The sequence below is a fragment of the Ixodes scapularis genome, unplaced genomic scaffold, assembly GCF_016920785.2.
Source record: "Ixodes scapularis isolate PalLabHiFi unplaced genomic scaffold, ASM1692078v2 PGA_scaffold1__304_contigs__length_218370807, whole genome shotgun sequence".
NCBI classification, from domain to species: Eukaryota; Metazoa; Arthropoda; class Arachnida; order Ixodida; family Ixodidae; genus Ixodes; species Ixodes scapularis.
Genome location: NW_024609846.1, coordinates 25,564,742 through 25,578,853, shown reverse-complemented (window position 1 = coordinate 25,578,853; position 14,112 = coordinate 25,564,742). Strand labels below are relative to the sequence as shown.

At 43.7% G+C, this 14,112-nt stretch overlaps 1 protein-coding gene across 1 annotated transcript in view; it reads right to left on the bottom strand.

The window, feature by feature from the left end:
• Positions 1–388: 388 nt before the first annotated feature.
• The window catches only part of LOC8053917 (prohormone-1), a 126,600-nt gene continuing 112,876 nt past the window's right edge, over positions 389–14,112 (bottom strand). Inside the window, exon 3 of the mRNA XM_002433414.3 lies at positions 389–2,382. Coding sequence (XP_002433459.3) covers positions 2,161–2,382 — 222 coding nt within the window. The 3' untranslated portion in view covers positions 389–2,160. The remainder of the gene's footprint in view (positions 2,383–14,112) is intronic.

Sequence of the window (14,112 nt, the reverse complement as noted above, 5' to 3'; positions counted from 1 at the left end):
TTTTTTTTTTTTAAGTGGGCCGATCCCGGAGGCAGTGCAATCGATCTGAGCACGGACGCCGGTCGGATGGACAAGGCTAGACCCTAAGGAGCTTCGCCCCTAAAAAACGCCACAAGAGAAGCCCTCTTTATTGCGGCGCAGCGCACGCAGCGGCCCGGTCGCCGGTAAAAGGAGCGGCGGTGCGGGCCTGGCCGCAGAGCCCGCACGGGCAGACTCCGGAGAGGGTGCGTGGACGAGCTCAGCGCGAAGAGGCCACTTGGCGAGAGCGCGCGCTCGGCCGTCGATCGGCGAAACGTGGCCGTCCACGCCGCTACGCCGCAGACGATCTAAGGTAGCGGAAGAACGATATTCATGCTTTCGCATTCACAACTCATAAGAAGTCCTTCGGTCTCACTGAAATTTTTATTCCACTCAACTTGCAAATGAATTCGGACCCACTCATTTTATTTATGATTGTAACACCGTTTTTTTTTTAACTCGATGAAGCAGCCTTGATTTGACTGCCGGATTATCGTTCTATTCACAAAGTGACCCGCTCTGCACAAAGGCAGGCACATAGGAATGGACATTGCGTTTACAAACGGCAAGATACATTTTATTACAACATCAGGCTCCAACAATATAAGTCAATTTGACAAAACAAATAGTAAGTAAACGCGCAATGTCTGTTTATCAATACCTATTCTGTAAACAGTAAAAGAAGGGACAGTGTGAGCTGGAATAAAAGGTAAAAGATTTCAAGAAAAAAAAAATGAGAATCATTTTTTGTATGTGGACCTTTGTACCAGGAGGGAATAATATAACGAATTGTTTTCGTTTATAAGAATGAGAACCTATTAAGTTATATTAAACTGCAATAGAGTCGGAAAGCAATGACTGAAAAGAAAGCTGTAATTTTCAGAATTACTCTTATGTCAGGCTCATACCTCAAAGTTTACTCCAGTTGTCCAACCTAGCGGCCTTTGTAGTGCCTCTGAATATTTTTATACTTAACAAATCACGTTGCTGTTCACTGTTTGCATTCTAAAAAAAAAAAACAAAAAAAAAACCTTTAAACGTCTTTTATTAGCGAATTGAACTAAACTCAAAATTTTACCTTGGTTAGAGTGCTTAGCAATCGTTCGCACGCGGCATGAACATTTTTGTTCATAATATACTTACAACACGTACTTGGCTGCTATATCAAATTAATATAATAAAGGAATAAATTTTGAGATCGGGAGGTGCTTGAAAGAGTGTTAGGCTACAACATCAGCGCTCTGAGACAGTAGGAAGAAGCATGTTAAAATAAACAAAACATAAAATATGAAAGAACATTCGCCTATACCTCGCCATCTACAGACCACCAGTGAAGCGCCAGACAAAAACCGTCTTGCAACTAATCAGTGCGCGTTGCACCTCCGTCCCGAAACAGCAGGCAAAGAAACTATTAACAGTCTGTGCTTCAGATCCTCGACAGCAACTACCGTTTTTATAGTGCCCGACTGTTCACGCTTTTACTTTCAGTTTTGTGCACCAAGAAGCGCGACATATTCAAAGAAAAACTTGGTAGAAGTAATATTTCCACTTCCTCGTATGTTGACATTCGCAACGCGGTAGTTGTTCTGTGCCCTCGGTATATACAACAAAACGGAGCAGGTAACATAATACAACGCCAAAAAATAAAAATCCCCCCACCAAAAAAAAAAAAAATCTGCTCGCCGAAATAAATTTTGAATGCAGACTACGTCCTTAAACTTCTGTAGCTGCGGGATATAAACTGTACAATAAAAAAAAGTCCTGTTCAGAGCAGCACAACGGAAACGGTAGCAACGCGCAGAGAATTTAGGAAACCGGTGCATCTCAAAACAACAGAATGCAAACGTTGATGCAGCTCATACACTATCAGAAACAGTCCTGATCAATGATTGGAATCCGTTCTGGTCAATGATCATCGCCTTTTTTATCTTACATCTCGACGACATTCTAATTGATGAGGCCGGGCACTCGATGGCTTGCGGTTGATCACGTCAGCGTACACCTCCCCTCCCATATCGAATGTCCCTTGTCTCCTTCACGTGCTGCAGGGGAACCCAGTGGGTGGCGAGGCATAGGAGAACAACAGGATCCCTGGCGTGGGTCCGCCGGTTGGGTTTCGCGCCCGGCCGCGGCATGGCATCTTCACTTGCGGCCGAAGCAGGACACGGCGTTGAACGAACACTGCTTCCAGCCGCTCCTTTTCCTCTGTAGCTCAGTCGGGATCTCTCCGTCGCGCTGCAGTTGCGCCTGGCGCGACATCTGCTTGGCCATAAAGTAGTTCCAGAGCATGTTCTCCAGACTGATGCCGTTTCCGCCGGTGCCGAGGCCCACGCCGCTGCTTCGTACGCCACTCTCGTCGGCTACCTGCGATCGAAAGACAGAAAAGAAAGTAGCCATTATTGAGCCAAAAGTCGGGGCGCAAAGTATCCATTCGCGTGTCTAATCGTCCTTTGCTTACCCACCATTTTGGGGTCGCGTTAGTCTACCAATTAGTACAATGTCCCCTTAAGTTATTAATGCGAAGGCATTAACTGTCTCAGGAGCGAGCCGACGTCATCAGCTTTTAAACCAGTCAAAACGGCACCTTAATGACACCACGCGCATACTAGCCAACGGCACCTTTTCTACTTCGGTCCCATTGGCTGGCGCGCGTCGACGAGGCTCTCATTCACCGCTGCGCGTCAGTTTGTGTGGTGTCATCCTGGCTGTGTTATCACACTGTTGTGTTACCACTGATCACCGCGTCCGCTCGCCTGTTATCGTTTGTACCACGCGCGGCAACATATACGGGGCATGGAATAAACCAAGGGGTTCGTTCTGCTGGAAGCTACGTTGCTGTCTGTTCCTTCCTCGCGCCGCAAGGCACATGACCGTTTGAATGATCGCTCACTCGATGGCGCTGCGCGTCCGCGAGGCAGCGGCTCCACTGTTCCACGCCCGAGGTCAGCGCGTTGTACGCCGCAGAATAAAGACGGGAGCGAAGAGCGGCGTGCGTGATTTCGCATTTACAGCTCGTAGGAAGTGCTTAGGTGTACTCGAGCCTATTTATTAGAGCGCACCTCTTAGGGGCCCGTTTCCAGCCTGAGCGGCGTCGGCGTCGGCGTAACCGGGGGGGGTCACGTGACACCCCCCCCCCCCCCCCGAGATCAGGTGACCCCCCGCAGGTGACGTGACCCCCCTTAGTACCCTTCCCTACTCCTCAAGAGCTGCGCTCCGATTCGGCGTTACAGGGATTTGTAAACGGCTTTCATTTTTTATTCCCTGATCGTTACTTGAAAGTTGTACCAGTCCAGGTGGTTCTTGTACAGTGCCCTAAATGACTGTAATACATATCTAGTTAACGTAACAAGTGGCATGCCACACTGCATGTTCATAAGGATATAGTGTTTCAGCGGGGACTGACAAGGGACCAAATTACTCGTGGTGGTGGGAGTCAGCAAATGCGCGATACCTACTAATTTGTTCGCAAATTAGTTATTAATTACTAAATAACTTCTGGTTAGTAAAAACAGACGTACGTTTCCATTAGAAACTTGCTTAGTGTAATCGAGAAACACTAAATTAGTAATTTTAAGAAATACTTTGAGCACGTGGGAAGCGTTGTAGTGCGCTCAAGTTATCACTCATGGAGCAGGTACAAGGCTGGGGCTCTGATAGAAGACAGAAATATTGCGCGGGCGCCTTATCGCACCCGCTAGCTTTAGTGGATTTTGATGACGCCAAGCAAGTGCCCAACTAAAACCATATGTCTATTTTCACTAATTAAAAAGCTAATTAGTCATTTTTAATTATTTGGCGAACTAATTAGTAAGTATAACGCATTTCTGATGTCCGCCACCACGAGTAAAGCGGTCCCGAGGAAATTATGTTTTTACCGCGAATACATTAATTTTAGCATTTTATGTGAGTCTTCCTACCCGGTAAAATATATTTCTGTATAAAGTACGAAATTCATTAAATCTTCATAGAGTTTTCAGAGGAATCCTATGTGTGCCAGCTGGTGTCACTATTTTGTCTGGTGCTTTAAATGCGCATTACATTGTCATTTCAAGAAACAAATGCAGTACAGTGTCATTACAAAGCGGCCATGTGAGAATGTGGAGAGGATGCAGCGGAGAGGCGTAAAGAGGAGAGGGGGGGCTTGTGAGTATAGTAACTTTCAAGTTACTCTTCCTACCTATTCTGTGCACAATACGGTATTCTTAGTAATTAAGAAGAGCCGTCTTTTTAATGCTAAGTTTTAGTAGACCGCAAACATGTTTTTACATAGTCTAGCCAAAATTGTATCATTCATCAATTTACAAGTACGATTTTTTTATATAACCTCTAGGAAGCGCAACAATAACGCTACGTGAGAGCTCATGCGCGACGGATAGATATAAATGGTCACGACCTTGATTTATTCCTTTTGCTTTTTGATGTTTATTTGATATGAACGGTTTGGGGCATACACCGCTAAAAGCTGAAATCTTTTTGCCTCCCGTCGTAAACCGATCGGGCCGTGAGAATAAAATGGAGCGTTATACAGCGATGCATTACTGAAGCAATTCTCTCCGGAACCCTCGAAAAGTCGGCGAAAACGAGGCGCCCAGCATGCATAGCCACAACACGCCGAGCACGAACATAATCCCCTTTACTGGTAAGAAATATATATTATTTCTCACATTTGTCTTTGCAGTAAAACTGTCCAACGGCATTTTCTAACGTGCAAAAATGCAATAATAAAATGTAAATAAGCCATATGATTTAAATTGTGGTAAATGATGTAAGATCATTCTTTAAAAGAAAAATAATGTGGCAACGCAAATAAATTTTTGAAAGCATGATTTAAGTAATCCAATCTGAGGGTCTAATACTCCGCCCTGACTTTCAAGCACACTGTTTGTAATCTGCGCAATTCAAACCCAACCCCAGACGTTTTCTTCTAGCTTGGGTTAGTGTTAAAACAAATATTGTGTTCTTCACGTAAATTAATTAATCAGGATGTAAAGATATCATTTTAACTGCGTGATTTTTAATGTTTTAAATGGGAGTATGTAATCCCAACAAGGTTCGACAGGTTCGGAAACTGACGGCTCTAAATGTGACAACCTTGTATTCAAGTCGCGCATTCTTAACTGCTACGAGAAGGGATATTATGAAAAGACACTTTGTATAAACCGTACTTTCAAATTCGTAAGCTTACCTTAACAAGATCATTCAAATATAATTATCGTTCAGTATTGGACCAAACGTTTTGTTTATGATTCGTGATATGCAATCTACAAAGCTAAAGATATTGTTTGGTCACTCTCAGCTTTGCCATTGAAACATGGAATTGCTTAGTACTTTGTAAATTAGCATAAAAACGTCTAACTACAAAATATGGCAATTAATTGGTTTCGTTAAACGAATCACTTTCTGCATTTATGGTTGCAAGGATAAAACTAATTGCCGTGCGGAGGGATATTTCTTGACATCTGAAACGTTTTATCTGGTTTTCTATAACCATGACTAGAACAAAAACGACAGAAGTACAGACAAAAACAAAACAGATATTGTTTCGCTTTCTATGTGAATTTATTCCGGTGCGTTCATTTCATTGCATGCCAGAACAGGTTCAAACAGGACCGAAAGGGGCTAGGCTTTCCCTCCAACTATAAATCTGTAAACACAGAGAAGCGTTGTTTTTATTCTCAAATTAAAGTGCCGCCAGAAACCTAATGTATTCCGAATCTTTATGTTAAACCAATGTCTGCTAGAAACGCTAAACCATATAAAAAAATCTAGCATCGGATTATAAAAGGAAATGTGTTTAAAAAGCAGATCCTACAGTTGCGATGACTGAGTAAAACAAAATTGCCTGCGACAGTTATCCCCAAAGTTCTGGGATACATAAAATACAGTGTTTAAGGAACCATTTGTTAAATTTGATTAGAATACATTAAACAGCCGTTTCGGGGAGTGAAAATGCATTGGTGTCTTGTCAGACCACTAATGTCGCCTTTTGCACTAATGACCTTTCCCAAATCCCCTCCCCTCCCTCTTTGAAAAAAAAAAAAAATTAAACTGAAACTTATATTTTATGATTTTCTCCTCTACATTTAGCTCTGAAACTGAGAAGATGAACATGTCACGTTATTTAAATTTTCCCTCTGAAAATAGCGGGAAAACTGAGGATACTGAGTTAAATTGTTGCCAAATAAGGAGCTCGGTGTTCTAATAAACCCTTTCCTAATGAAACCTTGGAAAAATTCCGCGATCTGAGCTTCCACTTGTTAAAACCACGCGTTTTGAAGGGGAAGCGAGCGGAGCTTCACCAGGTAATCGTTAGCGCACGAAAGGTTATTCCGAATAAATTGAATGAAAAAGGAAGCAATAAACTTTTAAAATTCTCGATGTGGCAGAGTGCCTAAAACCTTATTCGATAAACCTCCATAACTTGGGCTTTAGCACCACTGCCTTCTAGAGTGAGTGCGCCATGTGGCCGTCTTTGAGCACACTAAAAACAAGAGGGGGCTGACAAAAACCTGAGATAACTTTTGCCTTACATTACTACTATTCTGCTTTGCCCTAGATTGTCTTTCTTATTTTCTGTGCAATATCGTATCGTCGATTATTGGATCGACGATACGATGATGGACATCAGCTGCTATAGTGTATAGTTTGACGTCGATTTGCTGGGTAGTCCATATTAGGACAGTACACATTATCCGGTGTAAATATAAAATAAATTCGATTATATTTGATGATATGACTTCAGAGAATAGTATATTCGATAATGATGGCAAGTTGGGCTAGTTGGTTACTCATCCCTGGACAATACGGCAAAATAACAAGGGCAGTACGAAGGAAGGTCTGAAGACTATAAAGAATTGGACAATACGTAGGAAGGAAGATCTCGAGCATTGGGGTCACTAGGGTCCGCTGCACTCGGGGTGGAGGCCGGCGGCGACACCGTCCCTCCCCTCCCCCTCATTTCACTGCCCAACTGCACACCCCTGAGCACTGCACCTGCGGGCGTCCCCCTCCCCCCCTCCCCCTATAGCGGCGCCAGTGGTCTGTAGACCTGTCCAGAGCTTCTTTCGTATTGTCTGTGCTTTTCTGGCGTATTATCCAGTGAAGAATATTCGATATGGGAAGAGGGAATAGAAACGCTCCAAATCGCGTACGATCGAAATCGGAGATCCTGATTGATCTGTTTATAACTAAGTCTCATAACCTACAACTAAATTCTAGTATAATAACCTGTGATTTGAGAGACCATCTTCCCCTATTGTGTGTAGAGACGACTTCACTTAAAAATGCGTATAACAAGTGCGAAGTATATTTCCAATGCGTAACCTTAGACAAGCTAGATGCTTTCCGCCAGTGCATTTCGAATGCCTATTGGAGTGTAGTGTATCTTAGAGATGGTGCTGATGATGCTTATGACTCGTTTAGGAAACAGGTTCAAGCCATATATAATTTTTATTTCCCGTTTAAACTTTTGAAAATGTCAAAAATTGCGCGGAAGCCGTGGGTAACAAAATATCTCTTATATAAAATTAACCAAAATTATTTATTATATAAACGTTTCTTAAAAAAACAAGAGTGCCGGAAAAGCTCCGGACATTTAAAGCGTACCATAACAACCCAACAAAATAATTACGACCTGCGAGGACGTGCTTTACAATGCATTATTCAAGTCATCTGAGGGGCGTTCTTATATCACGTGGAAAAATCTTAACTTATCGCTACGTCGTAACTGTTCATCAGGCACTGTTGACGAGTTTACTCTAAATGAAGAAAAGTTAACGGGACGCTTCTTGGCAAATGTGTTTAATGAATTCTTTGTTAAATAATGCAACATCCCAACTGATCTTCACGCTTGCAGACACACTGATCAAAGTAATTTTAACTCGATGCGGATGTCGGTAACGTCATCAGTGATGATGACGATAACGATGCGGATGCCGGTGACGTCATCAGTGATGATGACGATGACGATGCGGATGCCGGTGACGTCATCAGTGACGATGACGATGTGGATGCCGGTGACGACATCAGTGACGTCATTGATGACGTCATCAGTGATGATGACGATGACGATGCGGATGTCGGTAACGTCATCAGTGATGATGACGATGACGATGCGGATGCCGGTGACGTCATCAGTGATGATGACGATGACGATGTGGATGCCGGTGACGTCATCAGTGATGATGACGATGACGATGTGGATGCCGGTGACGTCATCAGTGATGATGACGATGACGATGTGGATGCCGGTGACGTCATCAGTGACGATGACGTCATTGGGGGTCACGCGACATCGGCGGGGGTCACGTGACCTCAGGGGAGTCACGTGACTTCGGGGGTCACGTGACCTCGGGGGGTCACGTGCCCCCACGAGGTCACGTGACCCCGGTGGGGGGCTGGCGCGGTGCATTATGGGACATTTCCCATGATGCACCGCGCGGTTACGCCGACGGCGACGGCGACGCCGACGGCGACGCCGACGCCGGTCAAGCCGGAAACGGGCCCCTAAGAGCTGCGCTCTAAAAAACTAGCACATGGTGTTTTCGTCCACTTCAGCAAAGCTTTTGATAGCTTAAATCAGAAACTACTCTTACAGAAACGAGAACATTACGGTTTTCGCGGCGGCGCGTTAATGCTTCTGAACTCTTACCTTGATCATTGACAGCAGTAAGTATACCTAAATGGCTGTTCTACAACAAAACATATTGCGTCGGGTTTCCCTAAAGGAAATATGCTCCGTCCCTTTCGACATAATATATATATATATATAAATGAGATAGTGAACATAGATCAAAGCATTTATGCAAACGATACTAGCATTTTTGTTTTTTGTTTTTCTGCTTACGAGTCAAATTTATTGATGGCGCACGCAAATAGACCCTTTTTGAAACTAGTGTCTTGGGCACAGGCGGACTCATTAAAAGAATGTAACGAAAGCCATTCTTTTTTTGTCCGAAAAATAAGGCCGCATGGTGTTCTACTGGCATCATCTTAAACACGACTACCATTGAAACAGTTGTTAGCTTTAAAACACTCGGAGTGGTCATTGCTGAGAACATCTCCCGGGATTAGCTTGTACAGTATGTAATCTCTAAATTATCTTGTGTTTTTTTTTCGTGTTAGCAATACTCAACCACTCTATCTTGTCAACTTCTGCCAAAGTCATCCTCTACAATTCTCTTTTTTACTTCTAACTCAGCTATTGCCACTTTATCGGGGGTACGATCACAGCCGTAAACTTAGAAAAAAATATCCCTGTTTCAAAAGAAAATTGTTAGGATTATTTGCAACGCCCCACACGACTCTCATACTGCTGGATTGTTCAAACAATGCTCTATAATAACTATACAGAACTCACACAGTTACAGGTTGCCCGCTGGTTTTAAAGGAGAGACAAAACGAAATACTCAATTCCTGGCTACTTTCGTTTTGTTAACTAGGAATATTGTAACCTATCCAACAGGGCACGCTGAATATTTTAGGATCGTCCTACATAACACTAACACGGTCTGCGTGCAAATGTTAAGCTATACCGCATTTACTTGACAACTTCGTTAGTCGCGACATCCAACTGGACTCGCTTACCATGATTGAGCTGCGAAATTACTATGTACAATAACCGCACAGTGTAAAAAGGTTTGTGTGCTGATGTGCTCTGCCAGGGCTGTTTCTTGTATCAGCTTATTTTTATCAGCTACTCTTGTTTCTTAGTTTGAGCTGTTCTGTTCTGCCAAAGTAGGAGGCCGGGGACCCGTCAAGCTGTCTTCACAACTTTTTCCCCCGGCCTCCCTTTCATCAAGTGATGGAAAAATAAAGGCATTTTTATTAACTGTATGGTGTCACACCGATATACGATCCTTAGTGGGTCTATGTTTTCGTATCTCTCCGTAAAAAGTAAGTTTTCCCATGAACATACGGGAGACTATTGGCAGATAAGCACAATTTTATTAGGTGCATTAGCCCGCGTTACCCACAATTATTCATTTAACAACACGTCTCATGTTCTCAGTGTTGAAGACTGTTAACCAAATTGCTGCTGTACTACAAGACCATCACTATGAGGAATATTTGTCGAATTTAAAGGGGTGTGCTAATTCTGGTTCGAATCGGGTAGCACGGCGTCATTCCTAATCTTCAAAGTGGAAGGGAAAGCCAAGGAAATCTGTTTTCTTTGCAGTGTTAAATGATGGTACAGCGCTATTAGATTCAAACCGGAACACGCACACGTCTACTAATTTATTATTGCTTACGATTGAACTGCTTAGTAAACAATCATTAGGAACAAAGGCCACCAGAGACGGGGAACAGATAATGAAACTAGCACAGCGCGAGTATTGTGTAAGGCTTAGCAAGAAAAACGAGAAACTCGCCAGAGAGATTATCGAAGACCGTTAAGTTGAACGACTGGAGCTGGATATTACTATAGTCCGTTACAACTCAAGAAGGTAGGGCGAGGGTAAGACGGGCCGGGGAGGAGGAAGCAGACGGAACGCTAAAGAGAGAAGGATGTTTCCCCATTTCTTCTCCAACGTTCCGTCTGCTTCTTCCTGCCCGGCCCGTCTTACCCTCGCCCTACCTTCTTGAGTTGCAACGAACTATAGTGTTCCCTGACTGACACTTTCTGATAAGAAGCTTTGCCCTGGGTCTCACCAAAAAGAAGAAAGAATTGCCTGCGCGCGGCGTTGACTTTCGGGCCACGGGACCATTATCCTTAGCGTATTGTGTCTTTTCCTCTGGCTGTTTTGAGATGACGTCCTCGTTATTTATACCATCACGCCAGTGCAAACACATATCAGTTGTAAGCCAGCGCTGTGATGCTTTTGTCCCCTCTTTTTGTCGCCGCCATTTGCGCTATTTGTGTTTATTAATCTCCTTTTCAAATTCGATGCTTTCCCGGTTGCACATATTCCGTGCCTTGAGCCGATTTTTTTTTTTTTCTGGTTCCTCATTTTTTTTTTAAATCTTGTATTTTGGGGACATTCGCAGTGGCTTTATTGACCTAGTCGTGGCGCGTGTTGCCAGGATGTCGTAAGCACACGATGCCACCACCAGTTGGTAGCAAACAACGCTGAAGTACTGTGCCCGTTAACGGCACTGAGTGCGCCGACCGCCTTGCACAACGTTTGGATCGGGCTGCACCACTTGGCGCATGCACGGCCGGATTCTCTTTTTACGCTCAAGCAGTTCATTCAAGCGTCGCTATTTCCCCCGCTCGCAGAGAGCTAGTGTGAGAATGACAGATCAGTGGTAGCTTGTGTTAGGAACATCGCATACACTCCGCGACGTCGTGGTTTCACGTGACGCCATTATGTCACGTGGCACTGTGACCTCATCTAGGCTACAGGCTACGGACATAAAATCATTGAAACTGTCAATATAAATTTCATGCATTTAAAGCAAAATGTAAGACAAAAACAGATACATTACGGAATTAGAGTGGGTAACTCATATGTCAAGAACAGTGGCTGTTGAGCAAGGCTCCTCTGCATGAGGTTGAAAGCATCTCTGGGAAAGCGTACGGGTGAGGGGCTACGGCGGGACCGGCCCTAATGTCTATCCTTAAATCGCCAGGAAGCGCGAACGACGCAATCTCGACGTTCATGGAGAGACCACCGAAAATAAATATTCAGGTGCATAAAATATGTACATTAGATTATGCCAAGAGGCATCTTCGTTTAATAGTGCTAAAGAGGAATTGCAATGACATGTAAATAGCAGGCGAATGAGTTTTATTTGTTAGAAAACATATAACAACGTGTCTATAAAGCAAATATTATCCGCTATAAGATTTAAAAAAAATCCTTACTTATCTAGTTAAAAGAAATGACAATCACGTGGGAAAGTAAGAAAAATAAATAATAGAAGGAATCGAACTCAACACATACTACATCTTTGAGCTGTCCTTTCGGGTAATAGCTTTCAATACCCTAAAATTTATCAGTCGTGGAATGGGTTCTTTAAAATTGTGCGAAGCACACGAAGATTATTAGAAGCCAGCCTAAAGGTTTGTGGTGACCGCAATACATAATTTAGGTTTACAATATACACTCTCAGAAAATGTGGTCGTAAAATATCCCTTTTGAGGATCTTAGGCTTGTCCATTATTTGCTACCTGAAAAGTAATCCTAAGCACCTCCTTAAAGGGTTCTTTCAACTTCTTTGTGAAAAACGTAAAAGGATTCATTTCAGGATCCTTTTTGATGAAAAAGAGTTCTTCATGGCCCAGTCACCTTTCAAGTGCGCCGGGGGGCGATAGTGCTTGACGCAGAACCGTTCTTCCCAAGCTGAAAGAGATCTTTGGGCCGTCGAAGAACCTTTCAAGAAAGGATTTTTTTAGAGTGTAGCACTAGCGGAATACCACTCCACTTTAGATGAGTTGCCTCGCTCCACCGCTTCTCATTACCCAACGAACCCGTAAAAAATACGGGCCACGTCCTCGCTTGAGCGACACCACCTAGAATGATCAGAGCCTGTGAACGGCCTACACATCCACCACCAAGAGTCACCACACTCGGATGACCCAAGCCCGACGCTGAACGTTCTTCGGCGCTCTGATTCGTCAAGAGCTTCACCGAAGGCTGACGCAGTAGTCATGACCAATTTGAATATATGCTAAATCTCACTTGGAATATGTCGAAATGCTAGTGGACCGGCCTTGATTCGTTTAGGTGTGCTAGCTTGGTACACCACTCCCAGCTTTAAGCTGAAAGTTCTAACCCGTCTGTTCCCTCTGATTCTGCCAATCTGCCTTATTCTTCAAGGGGGTTTGTCGATCGCAATGCCTTCGTGCTCATACATTTGTTTTAGAATATAGCAGTTAAATGTGTCATAAAATTTATTTACTTTTTTTAATGAGAGAAGAAAAGAAAGTGATGTGTTAAAGGCTGGACTTTGTGGAGTGATACTTCTCCGCAAGAGCGATGATTAATTCTCCGGTGGTGTTTGTTCGGCGACCGGCGCCATAACAAGTGGTTGAGCTGTCACTCACAAAGAGAACCTCCCACAGGGAAAACAGCTCACCGGCCGTTTGCCGCATATTAGTTCTATGGCAGGCAGTCTCAATAATTACGTTTCAAAGCAAAGAAACAGCCCCAGAAAGTTACACGCCCTGGGTTCAATCGAAAAACGAGGCTTGTCGAAGCTGAAAGTTTGAAAAGAAACCATGACATGATACTCGGGCATTTGTCGATTGCGCAACATCTATAGCTCTTCTAGTCACACGAGTCCAGAAACATGTTTCCTCGAGGATTGAGCGCTGCGCTCCGTTTGTAATTAATTTTAGTACATCCAACCCCTAAAAATGTCTGATTCCGAAGGTAAAAAATATAGACCAATAAGAATACTAAATATCAATAAATTAACAGAACGAGTTGCAAAAAAAAAGTATACGGTCGATAGCAAAAAAGTTGAAACATTTATTGCAATTGCACAGCTGCGATATTTCGTTACTCATGAACTTGATATTATATGTTGTTTTTACGTCTTGCGATATATTTCTTTTTCTGGTGTTTTTTCTCGGTGTCGTTTTACGTTGAAAGCTCCTGACTGAACTGAAATGAGTTTGCAGTATAGGTCTAAAAAAAATTTAAAAAAGACACCGGAGCTCTACAAGCACGGCTTCGCCACAATGTCCCTCGCGCGCCCGGTGTGGTATCAAATAATTCCCTCACAATAGGAGCGGACCGTCGACAAATACAATTCGCTCGAAACCAACGACTGACATGTCTGAAAGCCGACTCTCTCCAGGGGAAGTTTACCAGTTCCTGAAACGTTGGCGTAACTGGATAATTAGAAACTCCAACGACATAGAGCGCGTCCATTAAAGCTCCAAGGAGACCTCCCCCTCTCCCAAGTGACGAGACGTGGCAGGGTGGGTAGAAGAGTCACGTAGATCGACTGGATCGCGTTCGATAGACGACTGGGGTTTCGTCGTCCCGGAAGTGGATAATTGCCGAAGCAATTAACGCCAACTCCCAGAAGCACCCCCCGCGGTTCTTACCGCTCAATTGTTTTTCGCCAGGCCATTCTGATTGCTCGGAGAAAGCGAGCAGACTGTTGTTTCGGTTAACAGTACCACACACCGCTAAGGATGCT